At 38.3% G+C, this 26,809-nt stretch overlaps 1 protein-coding gene across 4 annotated transcripts in view; it reads left to right on the top strand.

Moving 5' to 3' along the window:
• Nucleotides 1-1,290: 1,290 nt before the first annotated feature.
• Nucleotides 1,291-26,809, top strand: part of TRAPPC8 (trafficking protein particle complex subunit 8) — a 51,317-nt gene continuing 25,798 nt past the window's right edge. The window contains exons 1-13 of one of the 4 annotated variants that reach the window (XM_062488658.1): nt 1,291-2,548; nt 8,303-8,497; nt 11,086-11,169; nt 13,923-14,012; nt 15,298-15,472; nt 16,035-16,188; nt 17,320-17,398; nt 17,831-18,078; nt 19,641-19,756; nt 21,061-21,211; nt 22,499-22,599; nt 24,063-24,168; nt 25,688-25,819. In XM_062488658.1, the coding sequence (XP_062344642.1) occupies nt 2,392-2,548; nt 8,303-8,497; nt 11,086-11,169; nt 13,923-14,012; nt 15,298-15,472; nt 16,035-16,188; nt 17,320-17,398; nt 17,831-18,078; nt 19,641-19,756; nt 21,061-21,211; nt 22,499-22,599; nt 24,063-24,168; nt 25,688-25,819 (1,788 nt within the window). In that variant the 5' untranslated portion in view covers nt 1,291-2,391. Of the gene's footprint in view, nt 3,287-8,302; nt 8,498-11,085; nt 11,170-13,922; nt 14,013-14,693; nt 14,963-15,297; nt 15,473-16,034; nt 16,189-17,319; nt 17,399-17,830; nt 18,079-19,640; nt 19,757-21,060; nt 21,212-22,498; nt 22,600-24,062; nt 24,169-25,687; nt 25,820-26,809 lie in introns of those variants that run through there. The other 3 variants (XM_062488676.1, XM_062488666.1, XM_062488685.1) reach the window with 3 other exon arrangements.

The following is a 26,809-nucleotide window of genomic DNA, read 5'->3' as shown; positions in this document are numbered from 1 at the left end:
AATATAAATTTAAAGCCTCTGTAATAAAAAGCCCTCCAACAGAATTACAAATAAAATGATTTGTCATTCTGTAGTGGCTACTGAAGATTGATAATAGCCACATGAAATTTGAATCTCTGCCAGAGATTTAAACAAAACATTGAATCTCTTCCAGAAGGAAATGACAATGATCAGAATTTTAAAATAATTTTTTATTTCAAGTCATGTGTGCACTGGATTGGGATTTCAGATCCCCTTCACTCTACTGGATAGAACTCATCTAGTGTTCAGAAGTAAAGGATCAAGAGGAATGGGAGAGAAGCACCGTTATCCCAAAGCATCCATATGGAGGCCCTAGTTTAAAGTATGTGTGAAATTATGATTTTGGAATAGCTCTGGGGAATTTCCAAATATGGATAAACCATAAATATTGTGGAAGTTGGTCTTCCTCTTGTTCTAATAATCTATCAAAGCAAAAAAACCTGTTTTTCTGCAATATTTAGTAGCTTTCAGATAGCATTCCCAGAACCCAATCCTGAACAACAACAGGACTGTTCATTCAGTCCTGAACAGCAACTTGTATGGCCTATTAGATGTTTTTTTTTTTCTTACTGTCTACATTAAAAACTACTTTTTCATTCACAGAGGATGGGCTTTTTTGTGATGTTTATAAGCCCTGTCCGAAGGACTGTCCCTGGCAAAGTGTTAAAAATCAGCCCTACTACAGTACTCCTTTTTTGTAAATAACATGTTCAGAATTACTTATTTCATCATGGATAATCATTATTGTTTCCTTATTGTGCATGACTTCCTTATTCAGGTGACAATTTGTTGCTTTAAGAAGCAAATCTAAAAAAAAAAAAAATGGAGCTATTTCACTCCATTTGAATTTCATACATACAACTGAGCAGTGGCAGCTCTGCCAGAGAACACTCAAACAACTCAATTTTAAGCTGAATCACAGAATGGGTCAGGTTTGGAGGGACCACTGTGGCCATCTGGTCCAACCTTCCTGTTCAAGTAGGGTCATCCTAAAGCACATGGCACAGGATTGTGTCCAGACAGTTCTTGAGTATCTCCAGCAAGGGAGACTGCAAACCTCAGTTAACCATTCTGGGAGGTTTTGTGGGGGTTTTTGTTGGTTTTATTTGGGTTACTTTACAAAAAAAAAAAAAAAAAAAAGAAAAAAAGAAATATTTTGCCCAGTTTGAACATTCTGCATACAACTGGGCATTGACACATCTTACTTTTTAACAGGATCTCAGAATTGGTAGGGTTGGAAGGGGGCTCTGGAGATCATGTAATGCAACCCCCCCTGCCAAGGCAGGGTGCCCTGGAGCAGGTGACACAGGAATGTGTCCAGGTGGGTTTTGAATGTCTCCAGAGAGGGAAACTCCATTACCTCCCTGGGCACCTGGTCCAGTGCTCTGCCACCCTTGTGGAAAGAAGCTCTTCCTCATGCTGAAGAACTTGTGTTTTAGTTTATGGCTAACCATTCACGAGTTTTAGGTGTGCTTAGTTTTAGTCGTGCGTGAGGTTTTTATTTTGCGGTTATTTCAGTATGCTTCTTTCGCCTTCTGTGGTTGTTTTTGCTTTCTCCTTCCCCCCTTTTTTTTCGGGGGGTGGGTGTTGCAATTGTGGCGCTTTTTTGTTGCTGTTCTTCGTCTTTTTCTCGTCTTGCTTTGGAGTTATTTTTGTGTTTTTATGATTATTGCTTTGGGGCTTTTTTATTTTGGATTTTTATTCTTGATTTTAAGTTTCCCCCCCCCCCCCCCCCCCCGTTTTGTTTTGGGGTCATTTTGGCCCTTCATTGTTGGGTCTTTTTGAATTTTCTTGTTTTGATTTGTTTCGTGGTTATTCTGGCGCTTTTTGTTGTTTTGGGACGCATTTTTCCTTTTTTTTTTTTTTTTTTTCGTTTTGGGGCCATTTTGGCGCTTTGTGTCGGGGTTTTTTCAGCTATTTGTTTGTTTGTTTGTTTTAAATAAATCCGACAGCGACGCTTTTCCCGTTCGGCGGTCAAGCCCTCTTCCCGGCGCCAGGAATCCCCCTGGAATATCCCAGGGCCCCGCGCCCCCACCCTCCCGGACCGCACCAACTGTCCGCTCCGGGGAGGGGGGGGTTAGGGGTGTACACCACCCTCTCCCCCTCCGTCCGGCCACCGTCGCCTCCCCCAGCCGGGCGCCGCCCCTTTGGCCAATCACATGAGCGGGCGCGGGGGCCACCGGGAGCGGGCGCTCCCCAAGGGTCTCGGCTGAGGCGCAACATGGCGGCGCTCGGCGGGCGCTGAGTGGGGCCCGGGCGGGAGCCGCGGACAGGCACCGGCCAGGGAAGGAAGGAGCAAATAATCCGGGGAATTGCGGAGAAAGGTGGCGGGCCCGTCTCGGGCGGACCCGAGCGGCGGCGGCGGCGGCCATGGCCCAGTGCGTGCAGTCGGTGCAGGAGTTCATCCAGGACTCGTTCGTGCCCTTGGTGGCCGCGCTGTGCAGCGAGGAGGCGGAGCGGCTCACCCGCAGGAACAACCTCAGCTTCGCCGAGCTGGTCAGGCCTTTCTGCCGCCTCACCTCGGAAGGTCGGTGCCGGGAGCGGAGCGCGTTGTTTACACGGGGCGGGGGAGGCGGCGGCGCCGCTCCCTTCCGCCCGCGGCCTCCGGGGGTCCCGCAGGGCTGTGCCCATCGGGGCTGCGCCGGCGGGACGGGCCCGACACCCCTTCGAGCGCCTCGGCCGCGGCCGCCCGGGTGGGTGTCACCTGGAGCCGTGGCAGGCTTGGCGGAGAAACGCGTTTGCCGGGGTTGTCGCAGGTGACAGCTGATAAGTCAGCTTGATTTCATTCGGTCTGCGGGACCTGGGAAGTTTCGCGTCTCCAGGAGATATCCCACGGCTGAAGAGGAAGGTGCCTATAAATTCAGCTCTTCCAGACCGATTTCTGTCTTCCATTATAACCACTTTGCTGTTACCTCCCTAGTACTTGTACCTGACTCTTGCTGTAGACTCTACTGAATTTCACGCTTGTGGGTAGCTAGGCGTTGAAGTACGGCCAGTCTTTCAGAAACATTAATTGTAATTTCAGATGCGGGGCTTTCCTTGTTCTCGCCTGTACCTTTATTCAGTATGTTTTTTTTTTGTTGTTGTTGACGTTTGTGTGAGTAAGACCTGTGCGAAGAAGTGGGAATCGAGCTGCTTATGTGGCATCGGTAAAATGACTATGTGAAGCAGCAGGAAAACTGAAGATTGACCCCCCTAAGAGAAAGAATAGCATTTTTTAGCTGCGATGCTTTAACTTTCTCTCCGGCATTTGTTTTTAATTTGGGTAAGCTATGCTTTTCAAGCAGCTGCTCATTACGATAGTGTGCAGGGACAGCAGTTTGCAAAGAACTGCTTGTCAGAATAGTGATGCAATGACATTTGTCAGATTTGGTTTCTGACAGACATGTAGCTCCCACTGCAGCCTCTGCGTGTCATGTGCTGAGGAAAGAGTGCAAGAAAATGAAGCTTACACTGTTATTCTCGTTAGATTTTTGTATTTCTCCCTTTAAAAATGGCAACAGCTTAAAAGCTACTTTGTGTTAAAAATCTCCCTTTACTTTCAGGTGAGTCTTTGTAACTTACCAACTGTAACTTGTTTATAAGTGTTTTTCATGTTATTTTGCTCATAAACTATGTGAGAATGCAGCAGAGATAAAAATAATAAATGGAGATGCTCACATCTTTAGAGTTCTGAAGTTAATGATTTCTCTTTTAGTGAAAGGCTCTCAAAATGCATCTAGCAAACAAAGCCAGGTAGAGTATTCAAAATGAAGCATTTACTTGGAAGGTTAATTAATTCACTCAGTTGCAGCTATTTTGGTCCAATTATTGTGCCAGTTAAGGAATTTGCAAACCTGAATTATCCACGATGTTCCCTGAGTAAAACTTGGTACAGTGGATTTTGTACTCTCCATGTATTCTGATCCAGCAGGCCAGGAGCCTCACTCTAAGAGTGACTTCCTCTTCCTGCTCCCTGGAAAAAATGTTACTGCATGCTGACTGTAAGTTCTTGTGTTAGAAGCAGCATGTGTGAGGGTAAGGATAGAGAGGAAGAAAGACATGATTAAATAATCTGATTGTGGTGTGGCAGATTGTGTGTATATGACATACTGTGTGTTTTACTCCTTATGGTTGTAATATTATTATTCTCATATGTATGTGTGCTGGTTTTGCATTAGTTGATATTTAGGAAAAGAGCATCCACGGAAAGTGTTCTCCTTGAGAACTTGTTTTGTAAGTTGATGGAACCAATTGAAGGCTGGTTTAGTTGTTAACAGCTTGAGAAACCAATTGGAAGATTTGGTGTTTCTGTATGTTGTTGTTGTTTAAAAAAAAAAAGAAGCAAGTGCAGGAAAAGGAGGGAGGGGTGGTCTGAAGGTTTTATTCTGAATTTATTATTTATGTTGTTAATAAAGTTTTCCTTTACACACTTTAAACTTTATGCCTGCCTTGCTTTTGCTCCTATCTCAGCAAAAAATAAGTATACTAAAATTGGCAAATCTCAACTTTTATATTAATTGGTTAATTACTGTTAAAACTAAAACCAAGACAATATGATTATGATGTTATGGTGATAACTATTCTGTGATTCTGTGAGGAGCAGTGGCCATAAGCTAAAATACAAGAAGTTCTGTTTCAGCATGAGGAATAGTTTATTTCCATTGTGGGTGTCAGAGCACTGGAACAGGCTGCCTGGGGAGGTTGTGGAGTTTCCCTCTCTGGAGACATTCCAAACCTGCCCAGGCAGTTCCTGTTACCTGCTTGGGGTGATCCTGCCTTGGCAGGGAGGTTGGAGTAGATGATCTCCAGTGATCCCTTACAACAATAATGATTCTGTAATTCTGTTTTGGTGTCTTCCTTTCTAAGCACAGTTTTTCTTAAGGGTGTGTGAAATGCTGTCCATTTTAAATTAATCTGTCTCTATTTACTTAGTGAATTTGTAACATAAAATTGGATTGATTGGTATTTCATCCCTTTAGAAATAAGCTGTCCCTTATGTGAAAGTTTAAAGTATGTGCATTGCTTCTTGAATTCTTCTGTAACTTGAAAAGCTTAGTAATGGATTTTTACTGCGTTTTTAGGGTCCTGTTACAATACATATTTTTGTCAGAAATTAGCAATTACGTGCCTTATGAAGCAGCTGAAGGCTGTGTGTTCATCAGCCTTATTGCTTAGAGAAGCAGTGAAATTACAAAATTAATCTGCTGATATATGTGCAAAGTAATTCTGATAAACAGGAACTAAGCTGAGCTCTCTAGTATGCACTTAGCAGTCATCCTTCATGTGCTAACAGAGCTGAAGGACCAGAACACAGTATGATTCTTCAGGTAGTGTAAAACCACACACTGTTGAGGTTGCTCAATCCAGGAAGGCCAGATTCTATCTAATTTCAAGTAGAACCCCCCAAACATATGTAATGTAGATGTAGCAGGACCACCCTTTGCACAAATCAATATTTAATTCACTCATCAACTTTGGCATATCAGTCACTTGCTCATGTGGGTGTAGCCAAAAATACCCTTGCAGTACTCAGTAAACTGCAATGGTAGTGTCCTGAGCACGGATTCAGGGTGCTCTGTCCTGTAGTTTTTAGCCTGTAATTTTTAACTTTTGTTAGTAAGTCACTTCCTCTTGGTGAAGGAGAAATGTTTAAAAAAGTGAAAGGACAGCTTTACTATCCCCATAAGTCTTGACTTTACCTCCCCAAACTTTCAACTTCCTTTAATAAAGGAAACCAAAAGTACACTGAGGATTTTCTACCTTCATATTTATTCTCATAGAGGTTGTCCTTCTTAACTGTTTTGTTAGTAACAACTGATGCCTGATTTAGCAAGTGTATCCATTGTATATATTGGTAGACATCTATTGAGTATATAGATAAGTTTTCTTTAAAATAGGATCCTGTTTTTAAGAATCTTTAAAAATACTTTATGAACTGTCTTTGTAGGAGGAAGAATTACAGTGTACTTCTCAATTAGCAAGTATCACTTTAAGGTAGCATTGGTTACTTTTAAACCAAAGGGTTTGACCTTAAAGAAAAAATAACTTCTGATAAGTTTCTGATTATAAGCCTTAAATATGTGTGAGATGTAAGGAACTATAATGGGAACACTGTGCTTATTCGAGATTAGTGTGATGTTAGGGATTCCTTGTTCATGTGTATCTTAGCATCTGGTTGTTTTCAACTTCTGATGAGAAAGGTCCTGTTCTAATACATGCTACTGCTGTCACTTTTGGCAAAATACTTTCTGAAATGACCTTATAAACATTTGAAGCAAATGTATAACTCTAGACTTTTTTTTTTTTTATTAAGACAAGCACTTTTTTTCGGATTCCAAGTACATTTGTTATTTCAGTCCTTAACATTAAACATCTGCCAGAGATGTCATCTGTTTTCTGTATGGAAATGTGGTTGCTCTTCATTGTTATGGCTGTTATGTTTTAGGACAGACAACAAGGATGAGTTGTAGTGTTATAGCTGTGCTGGTGAAGGCAAATAGTTTCCTAGTTGTTTGTTCCTGCCAATTCCCTTACATTTGATAATTTTGGTAATTGCATGGCAGTAGGGCTGATAATTTACCAGTGTGATAAGATTAAAAAAGCCCCATCCAAAACAACTTCTTCAGCTTTCTGATAGAAAGGCTGAACTAAGTAAAGTTTAGCCAGCACAATTGCCCTTTCTGGTGTTGATATAGCCCTATGGTGTACAAGTTCAATCTGAAACTTATAGCTCTAAAACTTGCACATTTTAAGGTTGTTTTTGGCAAGATGAGTTTTCTAACCTGCTTTACAGTGTTTTCCCATGAGCTTGAGTGCTGGGTAAAGCTTGGGAGTGAATATGTGATTGAGGAAGATAGAACTACACCAGTCAACATTTGAACGACATTAAAAATGCGTTTTAACATTTAAGACGGATTGTAAACACATCTAGTATGATCAGACTTCAGCTGTGTACTTGTTCCTTCTGAAGAGGCTTGTGGAAAGGGCGTGGAGTGCTTTCCAGGCTGGAGCAGATTGAATGCTCAGTTTCAGGCCTTTATGGTGTGAATCCTGTAGTTAGTTGAAAGATTAAGAAAACAGTAAGAATTTTTCTTTGTGCTACCTTCTATATGCTATACAGGAGTTTGTGAAGATAACATGCAGAGGAGTCAAGGGCTGTGCTGAGTGGCACATGATAGCACCAGCTGGCTTATAAGGGCAGTCGTAGTCAGTGTGTCCTGCCCGCACTCAGTCTGGCTTGCTTGGTGGTAGTTGTGGTTTGAAGTAGGGTGAATTTGCATGAAAAATCACAGCAGGCCCAGAATTGTAATGAGTGTTGAAAACGTTGTGACTAGTTTTTAAAAACAGATGGCTTTAGGGAGCAATTTTCACAAAGGTTCTACAAAGGAAACTAAAATATTAAAAATCATAGAATGGTTTAGGTTTAAAGGGACTTTGAAGAACATCTAGTTTTAACTTTACCCTGCCATGGTTAGGGTCACTTTCCATTAGACCCTTAGGTTGCTCATATCCCTCCCTGTCCAGCCAGGCCTTGGACTGTTCCAGTGTTGGGGCATCCACAGCTTTTTTGGGCAACCTGTTCCAGTGCCTCACCATCCTCACAGCAAGTAATTTCTTCCCAATATCTGATCTAAATCTGCCTTCTTTCAGTTTTAAACCATTCCACCTTGTCCTGTCACTATGTGCCCTTACACTTCTTCAGCTCTCTTGAAAGCCACCTTTAGGTACTGAAAGGCTGCTCTGAGGTCTCCTCCATTCTCCAGGGTGGGCAACCCCAGCTCTCTCAGGCTGTCTTTTGGGGTATGCTACTTTTGGATGAATGAATACTATGTTATCCCTGTCAGGTTTCTTAAATACTACTTATTAGTGCAGGGAGGGTTTCTTGGAAACTGGTGATTCCTTGAAACATAATGTGTTGTGTGAAATCCATATGTGATTCCTATGGCTTTTCTGTGAAAGTTGATAGCTTCCACAGGGAGGGGAGTGCATCAGGTAGGATGTGCACATGCTATGTTAGGTGGAATGGATATTCTTACTAGCTAAGATCCTATGGTGTTCTTTAATCAGTCTGCCTAGATGAGCCTAATGTTGAATATGAAGTAATTTCTTGTTGCCACCTTCCCCCAATCCTCTATTTTTGTTAGTCAAGCATTATGGGCTGTGATCTAAAATTGATGATGGAGAAGTTTAGTGGAACAATTTCAAAGAAAAAAAAACTGTTGGAAAAAGATTAATTTATAACAACTGTTTTAACTGTCTGCTATACTCCTCAACAAATCCTGTTCTTTTTCCTTTTTAGTTCACATGAGAGATCCTAATAATCAGCTTCACATCATTAAAAATTTGAAGATTGCTGTCAACAACATCATTACTCACCCACCTCAGCCCGGTGCTATTCGGAAACTTTTGCATGATGTTGTGTCTGTCAGTCAGCCTGCTGAAGGACTGGTAGCTAATGTGATCACAGCTGGAGATTATGATCTCAACATCAGTGGTATGTAATGATACTGTATTTTTCATAAGGTAAACTGGAATTAGACAAGAGGTTTCTAGCCTTCATTTCAGCTTCATGGGATGTACTAAAATTATTCAAAATTTATCAGTTCTGAGACATTGCTTTTGTTGAAACTTTGGATTTATTGAATAGTTTTGGCTTTATGTAATGCTGAAAGAGTGGTTGAACTTAATTAATAATTTTAATTTTCCTAATGCTGTAGTTCTCCCCAGCTTGTGTTAAATCATTATTTTAATGTAGCCATTACCAATGCTTTGGTTGTGTAATTTTCTTGTTACAAAACTGATACAGTGAGTTGTTGCACTTGGCTGAATAAATATCTGAACTTCCAGTGTTGGCACTAATGTATAGCTTTATCTTGAAGTTAGTTATCCTGGCTTCTTTTTTTTAATTACAAAGTCATAAAAAGTTTAAGGAAAAAGGACTGTGAGGAAAGGTGTGTGACTCCTTTGATTGTTGTCTTTATATTTTTTTCTTCTGTGAAATTTGTGCTTCATATTTCACTGTCAAAATGACTAGAGTATTCTAAAAATTTTTTTTTTCTCAGATCTGAGGGCTGAGGCATTGTGAAAAATGCTAAATGAGACCTGATCTTAGGAGCTGAGAAGATTAAACTCCTCCCAATTAAGATCCTAATCCATGAAAGCCTCTGAGCATGTACTTAGTTCAAAGCATGTATGCACTGCCCTATTTAAACATGCGTAATTTATTGTATTTAAAGTTCAGCCTGCAGTGAAGAGTTTGGATCTGCTATAGCAACAGACTGATAAAAAAAATATTTGCTACAACAACATCAGTTACTAATCCTCACAAAGTTTTATGTTGGTGATAGAAAAATGGCATAATTCTTGCATCTTTGATACCTAATTTATGTCCCATGTTGGTTATAAAGCAAAAGGCCTGAGCCTGAAAACCTCTTGTTTTTGAGATATGTTGAAAATCGCACATATTTTTCAATTTCTGTGCCCTTGTATATAGATCACATTGGTGAATTTTCACTTTGTTATGAAATTTCTTTTTCGGATGAGAAGTTTGTTTCAATTCTAGAGGTGGAAAGACCCTAAGAAAGCAGAATGGTTTCAGTGAAACTTTTCTGTGAGGTTTCTAATGACCTTAGTTTAAAAGTGAGGTATTGAAAGAAGGGAAGAAAAATAGTGGCTATACTAATAAATGCTTTGTAGTTACAGAAGCAAATACCTCCTTTGTTTTCCATATTTGCCGCTGGATCCTTGGATGTACAAATTACCATGTTTGACCATCTTTTGTCTCTCAGTGATTGGCTTCCCATTTCCATTCAGGCTGGGTATATGCTTATTTAACAGGAGCAGAGGTGTATAAGCTGCTTAAGATCTCATGGAAAGACAAATTCATGTAGTAACTTTGTTGTTCAGTGGAACCCTTTTTCAGGGGTTTAGCACAAAACACTCACAGTGCTCTTGATGGAGGAGCTTGTATCCCATTAAAGTGTAAGAGAATATGAGGAAGTAGAGTTCCTTTATGCTTAAATGAATATGAGTATTTACTAAGACATCTGCTTTTTTTTAACTTAGAGCATTTTATTTAAACCAAGGGATACATTAATTCCTGACTGCAGAACATAATCATTTAGCAATTAAATGGTAAATGCTCCCATTGGTTCTTTAATTTGTGCTTTTTTGGGAGTGAATTAGTTTTCTAGGATAAGGATATTAAAAGATATTTCCTTAATTTTAGTGATGATCAAGTGCAGTCTGTTTTGAAGAAAGATAAACATTGTTTAAGAAGCTGAGGTATGACTGTTTCTGGCACTGGGGTCATAATCCTGCTCTTTTTCTGAGAAAGTTTTGTAACTGCTGTGTTGTATTGATTTAATGGTTTGTAATCCTTCTTCGTTACAATTTTGTTTAATATTCTTACAGTTCCATAATCTAGTGCTGAGACTCATTTGGTTGCTGAAAAGTTACTTATGTTCAGCCATGCCTGCTTCTCCCATGTACTGGTGCATGTAGAAAGTGAAGAAAAATGATCCCACTAAGGAATTAAATAATTTTAGAGAGAAGAAAATAATGTTTTCATCTAGAGCAGTTCCCTGGCTATGTTTGTTAAGGGCTGCATGGTATAAATGCTGGCATGAGGCATTGGAGGAATATGATTGAGATAAAAGAGAATGTTGGGGCAACCACTTTCAGCAGCTAATGTATTTGGCTACTTTTAACTAGTACTAGAGCCTGGGAGACCTCACAAGTTACTGCCTTAGATTTAGAGTATATTCCAAGTAGTAAAATAGAAATAACATCTAGATACAACTTGAATCTTTGCTACTTAATAGAATTTCCGTTTTTGTTTGAGCCTGGAGTTGGGGGCTGAACTAGAAATTACTATTGATTTCCATTAAAGTACACTGTCAAATGTTGAGACGCCTGAAATATTGATGATTAAGGTGAGCTGGAGTCAAATCTCTTCAATGCCCCTCATGGGCCTGCATGATGTAGATTTTTTTTCTACTTCATGCTACTAGAGTGTGAAAGCTGAGAATGTGTTTGCATCTGACCCTTTTTAGTATAATAATATAATGTTTTTTCTATCAGATCGCTCAGTTAAAGCTAGTGTTCCTTGGTACAGTAATTGGAAAGAGACACTGATGGAATTGAACACATCCACGTTTTATTCAGGTATTTTTTTGTGGTTGGTGCTGATTTGCCAAATTGCCCTATACTCCTTTTCCATGTGCCCCATCCACCTTTCCTTACCATCTGCTACAACTGTTCAGCACTTTCCTGGACGTAGATGTGTGTTCCTCCATTTTTTTTTCCCCTAACTGAAAAATCGTTGGTGGTGGTTGTTTTAATTTTTCTTTTAATCACATTTCTACTGTTAATCAAAATCATTTGGTCTTTCCATACAATCAAGAAAGATGGTGGTGGTAAATTACCTGATGCTGTTAAAAACACTGGATTGTTTGATCCTATGGAACTGTATACTGTCACTCTGCTGTATTTCAAATGTACTTTCTGCTTCTCCCAAGAATTTCTTTCTTAGAGGATAGTAGCGCTTTTTAAGTTTGATCTCAAGTGCTGACTGTACCTAGAGCACATATGTCTCTGCTATATTGACATTCTCTCTAGAATATGGCTGTTAAAAAAATAAAAAGCTTTCTAATACATTTTTTGTAGTTTGTGAGACTTACAGCTGACATTGCTACCAAACCACTTGGTTACTGACCTCTCAAGGCTCTGCATCGTGGTCTGTAAGAGGCAGGTTTTGATGTTTTTTGGTTTTATATATTAATATAGTTTATGCCTTTGGTTAATAATAGCTATCCTTTCAGTATTATCTGTTCAGATCCTGCTAAATGCCTAGGAGAGTTGGCATTCTTCAGCTGTTATGTACACATATTACTTTTTCTTTTTCTTAGTAAGTTCTGAACATGTTAACAAGTTTGCCAAAAACTTCAGTTCTGTTCCAGCATATTGGAAATGTTTTACTGGAAAAATGCAAACCATATCAGTCTGGGTACCTAAATGACAGTGTTGGTCTGCGTTGCTGTAACGTGTCATGATATTAATTTTTTTTTTCAAATACTGCTTTTGTTTAGAGTATGGTGTGTGTTTATCAAGTATCTATGATAAGGGATTACAAGCCATGTAAAATACTCAAGCAAATCCTTTTAATGTTGTGTAGAGGGAATCCAGTTGCCTTTGAGGCCACTTCCAAGGTTTTTAATAGGCTTAATGAAAAAAGACAGCAGGGAAATCAATTCACAAAACGAAGTAGTACTTCTGTTTGTAACTGTCAGATTTTAAAAAACATGCCATTTTTTTCTTTTGCTGTGATTCAGCTGTAAAACAGAAGTGAAAATTTGGAAACAGTGCATGAAAGTACAATGTGGTTGACAATCTTACCTTAGCTTGTTTAACAATGTTTACTTTGAACCCAAATATTACTCCAAGGCTTGTTATACTTGTGAAAAATGTGTATGAGTCACTTTCTTGTGGCTTGTTTTTAATAATAACAAGCTGTGTTTTCCTTAATTTAAATAGTTGGCATGTTGGCATGTAGGACTCAGTAAAGCCAAGAGCTTTTTATATCCTTGATGAGTACTCAGAGAACAGTTTCTAGAAAGGCTGTAATCAAAAGCTGGAAATTTGTCTCTTACTAGGCTTTTTTTTAATGTGACATGTGCTGACTGCAATAGTGAATTCAAGTGTGAGTATACCTGACTTTTGTGTGTCTGAAGCCAATCTAAGATAGCTTGACAGTGTGGGATTAAACAAAATTAAATGAATGCTCTGCAAGATAATTTCAACACAAAAATTAACCTGTCTCCTAAAGTTAGCTTAAGAAATCAAGGTGGTGGTTTGGCTTGGTTTTCATGAGGGGGTGCCTGAGAGTTTTACAAAGCATGAGAAACTTTTATTTACTTTTATTTTATTTTTATTTACTGAAGTCTAGCAATGTGGGTTTATTAGGGTCGTATGAAGAAAATACCTTCAGATTTTCTTAATAATTTTTTTCTCTACTAGTTACTGTTTTGTAGTTTGCAGGTGAGATGACACTGGATTCTAGTTGCATCAGTGTGAAGTCAGGTTATTAAAAGTGGATTTATTTTGTTCTGGGGTCTGTTTTCCCACTCAAGGGAAAGGAGTTGGAGAATTAAGATGGCATAGAACAGGCTTAAAAGAAGAAATAATAGTTCATTGTTTGACCCATAGTTGGAATGGAAAGAAATGGACAATATTAGGTTCACAAGGTTTTTTCTATGTCCCAGACATCCTTGGTTTCCTTTGATTTGTTACTTTTAGGAAAATGAAATCCCAGTTGGATTCATGGAGCATGGCTGGTTAGAATTACTAGGCATTAGTGGCACAACTCTGATCTGAGGTTTTATCTTCTTGGATCTTTGCCAGCTGAAATACTATAGCAAGACATGGGAAGGGGACTGCTGTCAGTCCAAGTCAACACTTGCAGAAAACAGGCAGCATAAGGTTTTGGTAATCTTTAGCTTCTCTGCATACTCAAAAATTAATTTTGTTTCTTTGTCGGTTCTCACATCCCTAGCCTAGAAAATTAATGACTGTTGGAAGAATGTATTTCTTTCTTTGCCAAGTGTATGGGTGTTTAAAGGGGTGGTAAAGAGTAGTCTGTTTAACAAGGACTGAATACAGGTGAGCCTATAATGCTGAATAATTTGGTGCTTCAGGTGCCATTCCATTTCCCAGGATTTGCTTCAAGTGTTACTGTTTCTCCTACTTAGCATCTAAAATACTTTCTCCTTGGGCTGGTCCCCCTTCTTCCCCTGCCTGCAAACCTTGTCAGAGTTTGCAGGCTTCACTTTCAGATGTAGTCTTTCATACTTCCTTTTCATTAATAGGTAAACAAACTTCACTTAGTAGTCTAATTTATCCTGTTTTATTGTATATTTCAGCTACTACTCCTTGGTTTGAGTCTTACAGAGAGTGCTTTCTTCAGTCCATGCCTGCATCTGATCACGAATTCTTAAACCACTATATTGCATGTATCCTTTGAATGTTACAGACTGCTCCAGGGCTGTTACGAAATGTAGTATGGGAGTCACTGAAATTATCATTTGAAACCTATACATTTTTCTGCCATGTCTGACTACACAGACTGATTTCATAAGTGTGTCATGGTTTTCTTTGTGGCTGTTTGGCCTGATTTTTTTGTGTTGTTCGTATTGGAGTTTTTTCCCCTTCTCCACACACTCTTTGTGTCAAAGTGAGCTCAAAGCCAATACCTGTAAACAAAACTCCATCATCCTAAAATACTTTCTGCTGTATCTCTTTAAGTATCTATTGATTGTCCCTTATCTACAACAGAGGAATGTGTGTTTGGGATGCATTTGAATAGCTTTTTGTAAGCAGATGGAGTGGTGGAGGTTAGGGAGACTGTTTTGGAAATTTGCAGAACTTAGAGCTATGCTGGACAAAAAGAAGTCTGGAAAGACTGGAATGATGCCTGAATGCCTTCACTTTTTTTTTACCAAAGCTTAGGCCCAATTTGCTTGTCTACAGGGAAATTGAAAATAATCACTCTTTCATGATGTAGCTGCTGTTTGGCTTTATAGTAATTATGATGCTGCGGGTTTTATGATGCTCTGTTCCTAATTCTATACTGAACATTATAATTTCAGTTTAGTGGAAGGGTATGTTAATGGCCACACTTGTGCAGAATTAACTTTGCAAAATACTGGTTCTGACTTCAGAATTTTTATAACATTTAAAGTATAAGTTTGCTTTCTGGCTTCTCTGAATTAATGTCTTTTGATTTGGAGAATTGATGTAGCAGAGCAGGATGTTCCTTATTAATGACTATGTAGTTGCATTAAGGTAAAAATCTGAGCACTTCTGCTTTTTACTCAGGTGATGTTGCTGTGTTTATGAATGCTGGTCATCACTGTTGTTCAGGTGATAACATAAAGCCCCAACTCTCTTTGGAAGTTAAAAGGTAAAATACAGTGGGGATGAATTTCAGCTCCATGTTTGCTATATCAGCATCTGGTCTCTCTAAAATCTTAAATGAGCTATTGTGTAGCAGCTTAAACTTAGATTCACTGTCAGATTTGGAGCAAACTCCTGTTGTATCTCATTCTACAGATGTTAGTTAACTGATTGGCCTTAGTCTCAATAAATAAAACAAATTCTAATTACACATACTTTTCCAGTAGCATGCTTTCCGTGCTTAAGTATTGTACTCATCTATTCTATTTTAGACACTTCCTATTTTATTCTATGATCAGTGGTTGTCCCTGTTCTTTGGGTATATGTCCTTAACAATTTCAGGTATGCTGGTAGTTTCTTCTGGTGAACCAGACCCTGTGGAGCAGTTCCTGAAGCTGTCCCAAGAACAACACAGGATTCAGCACAGCAGTGAATACTCATATCCTAAGTGGTTTATACCAAACACGCTCAAATATTATGTGTTGCTGCATGATGTAAGCGCAGGAGAAGAACAGAGGTGGGTCATTTGTCTTCAGTGAGCTTACAGATGAGCCCTTTAACCAAAATGTTTTTGTAGATAAATTGTTGAGATTAGACACGCAACAGGATCCATTAGCCAGTATGCTATTATCAAGGCAGATATTTGAAAGTATTATTTTTAGATCATCTTCTTGTGTTCATGTAAGATGAAATGAATCAGTCCTAGCTTTAGGGGTAGGTGCTTTCTTTGCTAGCTTTAGGGGTAGGTGCTTTCTTTGCTAGCTTTAGGGGTAGGTGCTTTCTTTGCTAGCTTTAGGGGTAGGTGCTTTCTTTGCTAGCTTTAGGGGTAGGTGCTTTCTTTGCTAGCTTTAGGGGTAGGTGCTTTCTTTGCTAGCTTTAGGGGTAGGTGCTTTCTTTGCTAGCTTTCTGAACTAATTCTCAAAGATTCTCCATTTTACTCTTGCAAAATGGATTGTTTTAAAAATAGGAGAATTTTCCTTTTAAGCAGTATGGATAATAGTCTAAAATAGCTTGTTGCAGTACATGCTTTAAAGTTAGTTTGATGTCAAGAGAGGATAAATGTTATTTTACTGTTTCAGAGCTGACTCCATTTATGAAGAGATGAAACAGAGATATGGAACTCAGGGTTGCTATTTGCTGAAAATAAATTCTCGGGTGTCTAATAGAGGAGCAGACGAACAGATACCAGATCCTTGGAGTCAGTACCTTCAGAAAAACACTATCCAAAACCAGGTATTATAATATTTTAAAAACAGTTTTTACAGTGCTTATGAAAGTCCGTTTTAGTTGCATTAAGTTTCACTGTAGTGTTATGTATGTGTCTCTGAATTAGCACAGAATGAACTAATAGGCAGTCAAGACACTTCTCACACAACTGTGACTTTTTGTGAGGGCATAAGATGAGTCCTCAGGAGGAACTGTCCTCTATTCTACTTAAGTTCACAGTAAAGAGCACTGAAATACTGGACTATCTGAAATAGACTGACAGGAGCACACAAATAGGCTTGTGCCTTAAGAGCTGTAAGAGGAAGTAACCTCAGAAGTGTCCTGTTCATAGTAACTTTCTACCTTTGTTTTATTTGTCCTCTTGAGTCTTAATTTTTTTTTCCTGTGTCTTCTGTACTTCACAAAATAGTGTGGGTGTGGTGCTTTGTGGGAATATGTGTGGTTTTTGTGATAACTTCTTGTGGTCTAGTCTGTTCTGTCATCTGCTAAGATCGCAAGTTTTAGCGTGTTTTGAGTTTGCCATAAGTATATGTTTTTTGTATTTTTAGAAACAAAAACACTCTTTAAGTTTGGTTTTGACGACTTGCAGTTATAACTCCTTATGATTAAAAGGTTTCTGGAATCATGTTTAGTTACCAAATGTAGCTGTTTAGCTTCTGTTCTAGGTAGCCATTCTTGGCATCAGCTGCTACTGAAAAGTCAAAACATTCCATATTCTATAAGCTAAGAGGACCAGTGAGTTATAGCCCACCATAAACTAATCAGATATTTTTCTTTTTTTCTCTCCCATGTCAACTGTGCAATATAGATCTTTGTGTGTGTGATCTTATTCAGGAATTGTTTCTGAAAATGTATTTTTGCTGCTGTAGGCATTGCTGTGTAAGAGTTGGAGTTGCTTTGGTTGTCAGGGAAGCTAGTTGAGCAAGTTAGAAGGTACTTAGTTCATTTGGTGAATATAACTTTAATCTTTAAAGTAAGAGTTTCTTAAAGCCTCAGAAACTACTTAGAGAAGTTAATACATGTTAATAAATGTTGCTGTAGTAATTCAGTTAACTTATTGAAGTTGACAGCTACTGTTTAATGATTTTTGAATGTGGTTGAGTGAAGTTCTGACTTGCTTTTCCTCTTTTCTGGCAGGATTCCTATGAAGATTATACTGTTTCAAACAAGAATACTGATCACTTGATATCAGATAGCACAGACAGTGAAATTAAAGGTATTTTTGTAACTTTATGAAAACCTTGATGTTATAGCATTACACAACTGTCTTTTGTCTTGGGCAGTAATTAATCCGATGATTTGTTAGAGAACTTAGAGTAATGGTTTTCTAAATACTAAATATTAGTCAGCATACTGGAAGATTTTTTTTGCACTGTAGTTGAGAACCACAACTATACATATTTACCCATGTTGAATTTCTTGAGATTCCCTGAACTTTTTGAGAATTCCAGGAATGATGCAATACTCAGTGCTCTGCTGTTGCCTGCTGAGCATTAATCTATAGTGCAGAACAGCTGGTGAATTGCTTTGCTTTCCAGAGTTCTGAGTAAGGAAAACTTTGAAGGAGGTTAGTAAAAATGACCTTTAAAACACAAAATATTTAAGTAACTTTCTACTTACTGGAGCTTTTATTTCAATCTTTCAACAGATGGCTTGTCAAATAACTTTAAGACTCACCCCCTTCAACTGGATCATCCCAGTGGCAGTTTGGATAGCACTGATTACATGAAGGCTTCTACATCACTGCAAGACTCAAAGAAGTCGAATTCTGGAACACCTCATGGTGCTTGTTTAACTCTCACAGATCATGATCGAATTAGGCAGTTTATACAGGAATTCACATTTCGGGGACTTCTGCCACACATAGAGAAAACAATTCGACAGCTCAATGATCAGGTCAGTTTACCCTTAGAAACACTTCGTGCTATAATAAGGAAAAATGGTTGGGGTATAAATCCAGTTACCCAGAAATCTCTTTTGGCAGCATGACTTCCTTCTGCATCTAATGATTCAACAGTCTTGCTGAAAACTGTAAGTAAATTGAAGAGAAATAACTAAAGTTTTCTCATTATTGCTCAATTTGTCTTTTAAAAAAAACAAGAACTAATTAGTATCAACAGATCCAGTGCAGGGTGGCTTCTTGGTGAAAGCCTGTGTGAACTGTTTCCAGGGAAATCTGTTGAATCTTAATATTCTATGCTCTTGCATAATTCTGACATGGGAAACAAAATGGAGTTTGTGTTTCAGCATCAGAATAAATAGCTGAATTTAAGAAATTTATTTAATCAATAATGATCTGCAAAGAAAGCTGTATCCTTCAGTTACTGCTTGACAGGGAAGAAATGCAGGGATGCCCTGAATTGTGTAATTCTCTTGATCTCAGCAGTTTTTGCAGCTGAATATCCTTCTCTCAAACTAGGATTTTTTGGAAGTGGGATTAATATCATGCCCATGTTCAGTCAAGGCCATGCATTGAAGTTATTTGCATCACAGTGAAGTCCTTTCTTTTCCAAGTTTTTCGCTCTTATGTGCACTTAAACAGCTGCAGAGATGGATTGACTTAGCACAATCAAATTACTTTATTTAGTGTTAAGGTTTGGACCCAAATATCAGTCTGTTGTCTGAACTGATTTTATTTTGATTGGTTTCGCTATCCAAGTTATAGTTTTAAGTATGGGGCTTTTCATACTAATGATTATGTCCTGTTAGGAACGTTCACTCCCCAAATTGACTTCTGGGAGTTTGTGCTGACCATGTTTACATTTAGGAAGTTTTATGGAGAAACATTAAAAAGAAGTGGTTACTTAAAGTGTAGCAAACAGGAATGCAGTGATATATTCCTAGTCCTGGTAAGAAGAGAGAGGTTCTGCTTTTTAAGTTTATGTTGTAAGAGCAATTACAGTTTGCGTTATAGGATAGGAGTGGTAATCTCTGCAGAAGTTTCCTTCTAAGTGGAAATTATCTGAAAGAATAAAGTTGTGTAACCTTGCTTGCCTTGTACCTTTGACACTCCAGTTGATATTCGTGGTGTGATAATGCTTTGTGGACGACTGAGAGAAGATTCTTTCTTGTAGTATGTATGTAGTCTAGATTTTAGGTTGGACTACTACCCAAAATGAGGTATTCTAATTATTTAGAATTTAGTTTTCAAACAGATGTGTCAAATGTTCAAGTTCTTAACATGGATGTTTCTTCAATTTACAGGAAGAATAGTGAACCTCAACTGAGGTTAAATAAGCATATGAATTATTAATGTGTGAAAATAAATACATGTACTTCTGCCTCAGTGTCAGATTAATTCTAAGAAAGTGTGTTCTTAGTTATTTTTCTCCTTTTACTTATTTCTGTGTTATGGAAGAAAAATCAAATTACAAAGCCATAATGAAGCTAGGCTTTATATATATAGTTTAGCTTACATCTCTTGCAATGTAGTGCTCTAATTCCATGTCTTTCTCCAGTTAATATCCAGGAAAGGCTTGAGCCGATCGCTGTTTTTTGCTACTAAAAAATGGTTTAGTGGCAGCAAGGTTCCAGAGAAAAGTATAAACGAACTCAAGAATACTTCTGGTTTGCTGTAAGTAATCTCAGTCCTTATTTTTAGGTCTAAATTGCAAATATACCTTTTTTAGGGGCGGGAGGGAAAGCATGTGCTTGTTTGGTATTGTTCTGCAGAGTGAACTAAACCAGCAACGTTGTGAATGACTTCAGTTAGAAAAATCATGAAAGTACTGTGCCTGAATATGTACAGTAAAGGAGTAGCAGAACTTAAAGAAGATAAAATAGTTTGCAGAGTCATCTGCCTGCTCTATTTACGATGAAGCTTTCTAAGTTAATGTGAACACATGTTTCTAAGAGTAATAGTAATTAAAAGAAGCTATGGTTTGCCATGAGGGATTTTAAAAAAAAATTTGCACAAGCTTTTTCACCTGTCATTGCAGCCAAACCCCTTGTATAGGTGTTTTTGCTTCTGCGACTATGCAGTTTACTCCAGCAGAGTGTTGAGTATATTGCTTTTGCAGTGTGTTCAAGAGCTAAACTAAAGGGAATTTCATACTTACTGCACTTCTGTCTTAGTATACACTAAAACCAGGTTTTAAGTATTACCAAAATACTAATTCTGTATGCTTTGCTAACGTCCCTCTGTGAATTAGGATGTATAATAATGAAAATCACTCTCCAGCTATCTTTACTACAGAAGTCCTAAATAATTTTGTTCATTGTCTAGTCAAGGTTGATGTCCTTGACATGCACATACAGCTTCCAGTGTTTACAATGTATGTCTTTGGATTTGTAATCAAAATGTTGCTAATTCCAGCTTTCTGTTTTGAGCTTGTAAGCGTAGTTCACTTCCTACAGCATTTGACATACGAGTGTTTGTGAAAATGTATTTGATTATTACTGAAGTGAATCTTATATATATTGGATTAACTAAAAGATTGTGCAACTTCATGTCCTCTGGAAGCATCAGTGTTTAAGGCATAAAGCATAGTTTTTTCATGGGCTTATGTCTTTCAAGAGAAATGTAGAGAAATAACTTGACTGCTTACAAGTGAGCAGTCAGTCTGATTATTTCCTTCTCATACAGCTCTGCTTAGCTCTAAAGGTTAATCTGCCTGAATGGTTTCAGTGGTAGTTAGAAGCTCCATTCAGTATCTCTTGGCTAAGAGGAGTGTGTGCTTTGAATGTTACTGGAACAGTGGATCTTGCTAATCAGAAAGTAGGATGTGAAACCAAGTTACATGTGGCAGAAAGGAAGCAGATTCACTTTTCTTAGCTGTTTTTGGGCAAGGCTGAAGCAATGCAGATTTTTTTACTACTTTGTGAATAGATATTGAGATGAGAGAGGATGGCTTTGAATTTAAATATCTGTATTTATAGGTATCCACCAGAAGCGCCAGAGCTTCAAATCCGGAAAATGGCTGATTTGTGCTTTTTGGTGCAACACTATGAACTTGCATATAGCTGTTACCATACAGCAAAGAAAGACTTCTTAAATGATCAGGCAATGCTTTATGCAGCTGGAGCACTGGTTGGTACTTAACATGACATGAACATTCTGTGAACTTTTTCTGATTATCTCTAACATTTGTCTGAAGGTAACAAAAGGCAATTTCTCCCCTCCACCTTCAAATTTGTAAGGGTCTCCCCAAATCTGCTGCTTATTTTTAGGAAACTCTAAGGTGTTGTAAAATCTATCTTCTGCTGTTATATGAAGAGAAGAAATGTATGAGTAAAAACTGCAGAGTTAATTCTTAAAATATGGAAAGATAAAAACCTAGAATGCAACCTCCAGAAAAATGGATCTTTAAACTGAACACCCAAAGCCAGATGTAAAATAGCTTTATAGTATCTCTTTTAGACTTGGGCAAAATAATAATTGGCCAGAAATTCCAGACTCTCTTACACAAAAATGATATTGTACCTGGTTTTGGGTAAAATCTTCAAGGCTATACTTTGAGTATGTCACTACTAAATTTCACTCTAAACACATTCATGATTTCCTCCTAAAAACGAAGGTATTTATAACTAAAATAATTTCCAGCAAGATAAATGTGAGTACTGGGGGAAAATGAGCAATTGTATCAACTTTTAGAAATTACATATTGTAAACTTCAGTCTCATTATTGCTAAAATTTAAAACTCTGCTTCATAGAGCTATGGAAGCATTATTATACACCTTTGCATCTTGATTTAAATGTCTCTTTTTACAGGTCAGATGGTTGCTCTGTATTTGGATAATCTGAATAAGGAGACTAATATTAAGAAATGTTAATTTCCAAATGAATGGAAGCAGTCTTAATTATGAATTTATTGCAATCTACTAGTCTTAGTGTTTACTTTCTGCAGAAAAATCTTTGCTATCATATTTTCAATCCATGAGACAAGAAGTAAAATTCCAGACTGCATGTTTACTAGAGTTTCCTTGGAAACTGATAATTTAATTTCATTTAAGCAAAACTCAAACAGTCCTCATCTTAAAATACATGGTACTGCTACTTTGCAGGAACAAGCTTCCTGATAATAGAAAATTATTTTGGCTTCATAAAACCGTACTGAGTCAATGCTTCTGTGCAATGTTGGGGGTACTGTCAACTGCAAGCACTTGTGTGTAACTCTGGCTAATTATAAGCAGAGCCGTATGTAGGCTGTTGTATTAAACTTTTTATCAGTTACAGTGTATTGGATACTTTTATATGCCAGTAACTGATTAGATTAAGATCTTGAATCTAGTAGCTATTGAAACATGTTCCTCTGTCATTTGCAGTTCATGATTTGTTGAAAAAGCTGCAGTGACAGCACTGAATTTCTCTTGTAGGAAATGGCAGCAGTATCAGCTTTTCTTCAGCCTGGAGCTCCTAGGCCATATCCTGCTCATTATATGGAGACAGCAATTCAGACCTATCGAGAGATCTGCAAGTATGTTGGTTTACTTTTGTACTGATCCAGTGAAAGTTGAAAGATGTGGTGGCTTAACTTTCTTGCCCTACACAGTAATAGTGCCAGATGATCACAGAGTGATGATAACTTATTGAGGAGTAAGATAAACTAACATACGTAGGATCGCATGAAAGGACATCTGGGCTGTTCTTAACAGAATGCTTGTTGAACTTGTGTATTGAATTCACATGGTAGATTTTTAGGTAGTGGGGTGGCTGCAAGGAAGGTTTCTGTCAGAAGAGAGCAGGAGCTGCCTGTGGCAGAATCAGTTTTCGCTCACCTCCAAAATGGACCTGCTGCTGCCCGAGCTGGCAGTGCTGCTGTTACCTCTGTGATAACATGTTTAAGAAAGGGTAAAAAGAGCTGTGCAGTAGCTGTGAGAAAGGAGTGAGAAAATGAGAGAAACAGCCCTGCTGTGATACCAAGGTCAGGAGAAGGCAGGGCTTCCTTGCAGCCTGTGGTGAAGACAATGCTGGAAGAGATTTTCCCTTGCAGCCCATGGAGGTGCATGGGGAAGCAGGGATCTACTCTGCAGCCTGTCCCAGTGCCAGAGCAGGTGGATGTACCCTGAAGGTGGCTGTAGCCTGTACAGTCTGTATCACAGCAGGTTGCAGGAGCTGTGACCTGTGGGGAAACCACACTGGAACAGTCAGTTGCTGAAGGGACTGTACACTGCAAAAAGGATACATGCTGGAGCAATTCTTGAACTGCATCTGTGGGAGGGACCCCACACTGGAACAGGGGAGGAGGATGTGGAGGAAGAAGCAGCAGAGGAGAAATGTTATGAAGTGACCACATCTCCTTTTCCCTGTTCCCCTGCTCTGCTTTTGGGAAGGAAGTAGAAGAGCTGGGAGTGAACTTGAGCCTGGGAAGAATTTGTCAGGAGAAGGTGTTCTATTTGTGCTTTTATTTATCACTGTGCTATTCATTTATGAGTTGCCAATAAATTAATTTCATCTTCCTGAAAACAAGTCTGTTTTGCCCATGGCCAACTGGTGAGCTATCTCCTTGTCCTTTTTCTCTGCACATGAGCTTTTTAGTCTGATCTTCCCCTGTGTTGCTGAGTAGTGGGTGTGACAGAGCAGCCTGATGGGTACTTGGTACCCAAGTACAGCTTCCCAGTACAACCTGCTTCCAGCTGTTGGACTTGTTGTTTATCAGATCGTTTTAATTGGTATTTTTACTAATACAGTACTGTTCTCAAAAATGCTCTCCAGCTTTGACTTTCATAAAGCTTCTGTTATAGTAGGATTGGACACTTAATGTGTCAATCTGTATGTGGTTGTTTAGTGGGGGGAGTGAACTTTCATGTATTTTGCTTTAAGAATAAGCAACGGAATCTCAGTTTGATGTGTGTAGAAAATTAGTAAGATTCGAGATAAAAGGTTTAATGAGGGTTATTTTGATAAACATTTATTAATACCTGTATGTTTTTACTTTAGGAACATGGTTCTGGCTGAACGCTGTGTACTGCTTAGTGCTGAAATCTTAAAAAGTCAAAGCAAATATTCAGAGGCAGCTGCTCTTCTGATTCGTTTAACCAGTGAGGTAAAACTCAGTAGCTTTTTTTCTTTCTGCCTCCCACTGTTTGTTTTCTTACCCAAACACTTCTAGGTTAACTTCTGATTCTTGTCCTACAGTATTTTCTAGCCAAAGGTAGCAAAGAAACAGATGTAGGGCATGAAGTGAAGAAAACTGTTTACACTATAAGTGAAGAAACTAGTACAGTTATTCTTTTTCTAGTCAAATGACTTGCTTGACTTCTTTAATCATGCTAATCATATGTTATCTTTGGCTTTGTAACTAATTTTCTTTGACATCTGCTTAGGTCTCAGATGGTGCAACTAACTCGTGTTAAAAGTATTAGCATGGCTTACCAGAGCCATAATGGATGCTATCCCATATATAAATTCAAAGTTCTCTATAGTTAAAGCAACTAAGGCATTACTGTAGCTCAGCTGGTATGTATCATTCAAACCTTACTGTGTAAGTGAAATCCTGCACTTTTGTGTTATTAATTGGCAGAAATTAAGCATGGAATCAGCTTCTACCCCAGGAATTATCTTGCTTGAAAAGGAGTGAAGAAAAAAGTCATTCCAGTAATAGTGTAGCATTTCCTTTAAAACTTGGAGGGACATCTAACTGGTAATTTTGACTTCATGGCCAGCTGCACCAAATGTGATGCTTCTGAGACTTTCCTGGGATAGGTTAAGCATGGAATAGATCTGTTTAGTTGTGTAATTTTCATTCTCAAATGTCTCTGTAGCTTCATTCTTTCCCTTTCAGCTTTAGCCTGTTACCTATGTTTACAAGAGCAGCCTAAGATATTTAAGCAAAGAATTTAAATACTATTAGATCTGCATGGTCATTTTACAGCTTAAAATTGCACATATGCCTGTGGAGCATTTTAGTAATGGCAAGGAAAATCTTCACAGGATACTATATTGGTGTCTCAGAGTATATTTGTAGTCGATATATATACTTGGACATCACTGATAGCATGGAGTTCAGGTGTGGTAAAATCAAGTAGATTCAGTTCTGATTGGTTAAAGTAATAGCTGTGTCATGGAAGGAGGAAGGTATAATAGTAAGAAATACTACATTAAGAAATCAATAGGTTCAAAGGGTTCATGTGATAAAGATTCATCAAGTTTCATTGCTCCCTGTATTTTTCAGTCATCCTGGTAGAGGTCTTGTTTTTTGGTTCTAGCCTTAATATCTGCAGGGGGAGGGAAGGGAAAAGGTAGAAGAGTGCTTCAGAGGCAATGGTAAATGTTTGAAACAGTAGCCTGAGTAACTGAAAAAGCAGAAAATATTTTTGTTACTCATACTGAAACAGGTTCATATATTCTTCCCTAGAGAACATGATGGTACTGAACATTGTTGAAAAATAACTTTGTCTTATTTTTATGTGCTCACATTTGTATGCAATGTTTGCATGTAGTAGAAGAATCTTCAACTTCACAGAACTCTTACAACTTACTGTCCCTCTTAGCATTAAAACAAGGCCACTGTTACCTTTATGGTTTTATTCAACTCAGGCTAATTCTTTTTTCCTGTTAAATAGGATTCAGATCTTCGCAGTGCACTCCTGTTGGAGCAGGCAGCCCATTGTTTTATAAACATGAAAAGTCCCATGGTTAGAAAGTTTGCATTTCATATGATATTGGCTGGCCACAGATTTAGTAAAGCAGGCCAGGTAAGTGTTATCTTTCCACGTGGAAAATATGCTTGGTATTAGACACTTCGAAAAATATGTGAAGTGTCATTACTCTAGAAAAAGATGCTTGGCTTCTGACACTTCAATGTTAGTCTGCAGTATTCTTTTCTGTAATCTTCTGGATTGATCATACGTGCCTTTTACTTCTGTTTTTGAAGTAATGCTGAAGATCATTGACTTGAAACTTAAGTGATGTCTTTCATTTCTGAGTCTCCTTTTATATGCAGTAATTCTGAAGGCTTTTTTTGGGCAAAGGAATATCTGTACTCTTCAGATAAGAGTGAACTGTGGGGGAGAATTACTTGTTAAAATCAGTTTATTAGAATAGTAGCAAAATTTAGATATTTGTTTTTTCTAGTGTCTTGAATACATGTTCTTTATTGGAGGTGCAGGTGCGTGGACAGTTACTACATGGCAAACTAAAGCATCTCTATGGCTGTTAGACTTAAGTGGCAGTTAAACCAATACAGATCAGATTGTTTTTACTCCCATTCACATTCCTTTGCAGGCAGCTCTAACTGTGGTAGATAATATTTTTTGGATAGGACTTCTGTGCTTTGTTTCTGCATTAGTTGTGAGATGCATTCTGTAAAGATAGCTTGTTTGATTCCTGCTGAGGTTGTTATTGCAGGACAATAATACAGGAGAACCAAGGTGTCAAAATTCTGTTTAAAACAAAGCCCTGTGGTCTTGGCTGGGGGTTTTCTCCTGCCCTGCCCAATCTCAGCCTCACTGTCCTGGTAAGGACTAAAAAAAGTATTTTTGCATTCTTTGCATTGGCTTCTATGATGTGAGGAATAGTAGGAGAACTTTTCCCCATCCTTGGTTTCCTTCATGCAGTCATTTTCCTGTCTCTTGTTATGACAGAATAATAATGATAGGAAGCTGTTGATCAGTTTTTCATGTATTCGTTCTTTAGTATCTTGTTATTTTGTCTCGGAAAGTGAATGCATTTTGTAAAGTTTTGAC

The sequence above is a fragment of the Cinclus cinclus genome, chromosome 1 (assembly GCF_963662255.1).
Source record: "Cinclus cinclus chromosome 1, bCinCin1.1, whole genome shotgun sequence".
In the NCBI taxonomy this organism is placed as follows: domain Eukaryota; kingdom Metazoa; phylum Chordata; class Aves; order Passeriformes; family Cinclidae; genus Cinclus; species Cinclus cinclus.
Note: the sequence above shows the minus strand (reverse complement) of the source record. Positions and strands in the feature narration are given on the sequence as shown.